At 41.6% G+C, this 2,885-nt stretch overlaps 1 protein-coding gene across 1 annotated transcript; it reads right to left on the minus strand.

Moving 5' to 3' along the window:
* Window positions 1–689: 689 nt before the first annotated feature.
* LOC112911265 (olfactory receptor 9S13-like) lies at window positions 690–1,684 on the minus strand. Its single transcript, XM_025987721.2, has one exon. It carries the CDS (start codon window positions 1,682–1,684, stop codon window positions 734–736), a length of 951 nt encoding a protein of 316 aa, XP_025843506.2. The 3' UTR covers window positions 690–733.
* Between the last annotated feature and the right edge of the window lie 1,201 nt (window positions 1,685–2,885).

The following is a 2,885-nucleotide window of genomic DNA, read 5'->3' on the forward strand; positions in this document are numbered from 1 at the left end:
GGATGCTCATGCTTCTCTGCTTATCCCAAACACTGCCCCTACTCTGTGGGAAGTCTGGGGTTTCCACCACTTCAACTGTTGGGGAAATGTGGCCTGGGAGTAATGTGTCTTTCAGTTAATTTTTTTTTTCTCTTACAAGAATATGATCACATCCTGCAACAGTTCTGTATTTTCAATCTTTTTATTTAATACAGTGCAATGGTTAGCTTTCAATGACAGCAATATTCTCCTTCTAAGTCTCCAGAGTTCCACTGTGTGGGGGACCAGAGTATCCTAATTTAACTATGTGAATAGATATTCAGTGTTAAACATTTCTTTAATTTAAATTTAATTAGCCAATATAATATCTCGTTTCTGATATAGTTTTCAATGAGTCATAAGCTGCATATAACAATCACTGCTCAACATATCATGTGCCCAACTTAATGCCCATCCCCCAATAGTCTCATTTCCCACCCTACAATCAAACAACCATCAGTTTGTTCCTATAGTGAAGAGTCATTTTTAAAAATATTATTCTGAAAGAGCGCTTACAGTAAGATCTACCACTTAATACATTTTAAGGCACAATATATTATTGATTGTAGGCACAATGTTGACTATATCTCTAAAGCTTATTCCTCCTGTGTGAGTCAAAATTATGAATGTAAATTAACTAGTCCACCATGCAAAGCCTGGCAACCATGATGCCTCCATCTAACCTGCAGGACACTGACTCCCTTCAGCACATCTTTCACATGGCCGTGTGTTTCTGGCCCAGCCTCCGCAGGGCCTCCTTCACATCCTTGTTTCGCACACTGTAGATGAGGGGATTGAGCATTGGGATGACCAGCGTGTAGAAGACAGAGACCACCTTGCCCTGCTCCATGGACTCAATTGCTCGTGGCTGGGCATACATGAAAAAGGCAGTCCCAAAAAAAAGAGTCACTGCAGTCATGTGGGAGCCACAGGTGGAGAAGATCTTGCTTCTCCCAGCTCCTGATCCCATCCTCAGGATGGTCGCTATGATGTAGCCATAGGAGATGAGGATCACAAATGTCACGCTCACAATGATGAGCCCACAGATGCCAAACAAGAGAAGTTCATTGATGGCCGTGTTGCCACAGGAGAGTTTGAGCAAGGGGACCACATCACAGAAGAAGTGGTTGATGCGGTTGGAGCTGCAGAATGGGAGGTGGAATGTGAAGCTGGTCTGCACAATAGAGTTGAGGCAGCCTCCACAGTAGGCGCCCAGCACCAGGCGAGTGCAGGCAGACTGGCACATGGTGATGGGGTAACGCAAGGGGTTACAGATGGCCATGAAGCGGTCATAGGCCATGACACCCAGGAGGAAAGCTTCAGTTGTGCCCAGCAAGGACAAAAAGAAAAACTGCATGGCACATCCTGCAAAGGTGATGACCTTGGATGAGGAGAAGAAGTTGGCCAGTGCTTTCGGGGCAATGACAGATGAGTAGCACAAGTCCACAAAGGAGAGGTTCTTGAGGAAGAAGTACATTGGGGAGTGCAGGCGGGCATCCAGGGTGATAACAATGATCATGAGGAGGTTGCCCAGGACAGTCACCATGTATAGAGCCAGGAACACAGCAAAGAGCAGGGCCTGGGTGTCCAGGCCACCTTCAAATCCCTCCAGCACAAAGTCTTGAAAGTAGACCATGGAGAGGTTTCCATTTCTTTTGGGTGGCATGAGCTTCAGTCCTCACCAGGGAATTACACCTCCAGCGTGGGCAGTTTAAGTTGGTCAAGCTAAACTTCTTGCTGAAGACTACTTACAAGATAAATAAGAGCAAAAACAAAATCTGATTGAATGTATAAGAAACTTAAGATTTAGTAAAAGTTACAAATAAAATTCAAGAAAAACAGAGGCCCAGGGATTTCATTAGTGAGAGCCCCTTTTCTCCTGAGACATAAGCCCATTTTGAAGAGGAAACTGAGAGGCCAGGTGGCTGTTCATGGAGGTTTTGCCTGTCTTTCAGAGCTAATGCTGACAGTGGTTGTTTACCAGGGACCAGACAGGATGCACCAAGGGAAGAGTTACATCAGGAGTTGGTATGCAGCTCAGCTTCTGACCTTTTCAATCACTGTAAGTGTATTAAAATGTGTTCTGAGTGCTACTGCCTCTGAAATCCTGCAAGAATAAACATATCTCAAGAGGAAGATGAGTTATCCTAGACTGCAAGTGTTATCTGTAAAAATTTTGTGTAACTACTACTAGACAGAATTTAAAATTTGAGAGGTCCTACAATATGAATAAAAATTATGAAACCATAGAAGAACACAAAGAGGTTTCAGATTTTGGGTGAAACACATAAGCTTTATATAAAGTTATTATTTTTAAAGGATAAAAGATGAGACTAAGATCCTTACCAGAAGTGCAGAATCAATCAAAATAATAATATATAATTTGTATAAGTACATTGGCTAAAATTAGGAACTCAATGAATAATTTTAGAGATTAGAAATAGCTAAAGAGAAAACTTGTGAACTAGAATACAGGTCAGTAGAAAAATATTCAGAATGAAGCAGTTAGAGTCAAAACCATAGAAAAATCAGAAATGAGGATTAGAGACCAAGTATATAGAAACACACATACATGAGTTCCTAAATAAGGGGAAAGAGATAAACAGGCTGAATCAGTGCTTGAAGAGATAATGGCCATGTATTATCTCAAACCAATGAACGTTATTCTGCAGATTCATTAACCCTACAAAATCAAAGCAGGATTTATAAAAGAACACCACACATGGGGGTGACTAGGGTGATGGGCACTAAGGGGGGCACTTGATGAGATGAGCACTGGGTGTTATTCTGTATGTTGGCAAATTGAACACCAATAAAAAATAAATTCATAAAAAAGAATTCCACACATGGACATATCATAGTAATAA

Source organism: Vulpes vulpes, chromosome 9 (assembly GCF_048418805.1).
Source record: "Vulpes vulpes isolate BD-2025 chromosome 9, VulVul3, whole genome shotgun sequence".
In the NCBI taxonomy this organism is placed as follows: Eukaryota; Metazoa; Chordata; class Mammalia; order Carnivora; family Canidae; genus Vulpes; species Vulpes vulpes.

Coding starts and splice junctions, on each gene's coding strand:
- LOC112911265 (XM_025987721.2), bottom strand. CDS start 1,684: ATGCCACCCAAAAGAAATGGAAACCTCTCCATGGTCTACTTTCAAGAC.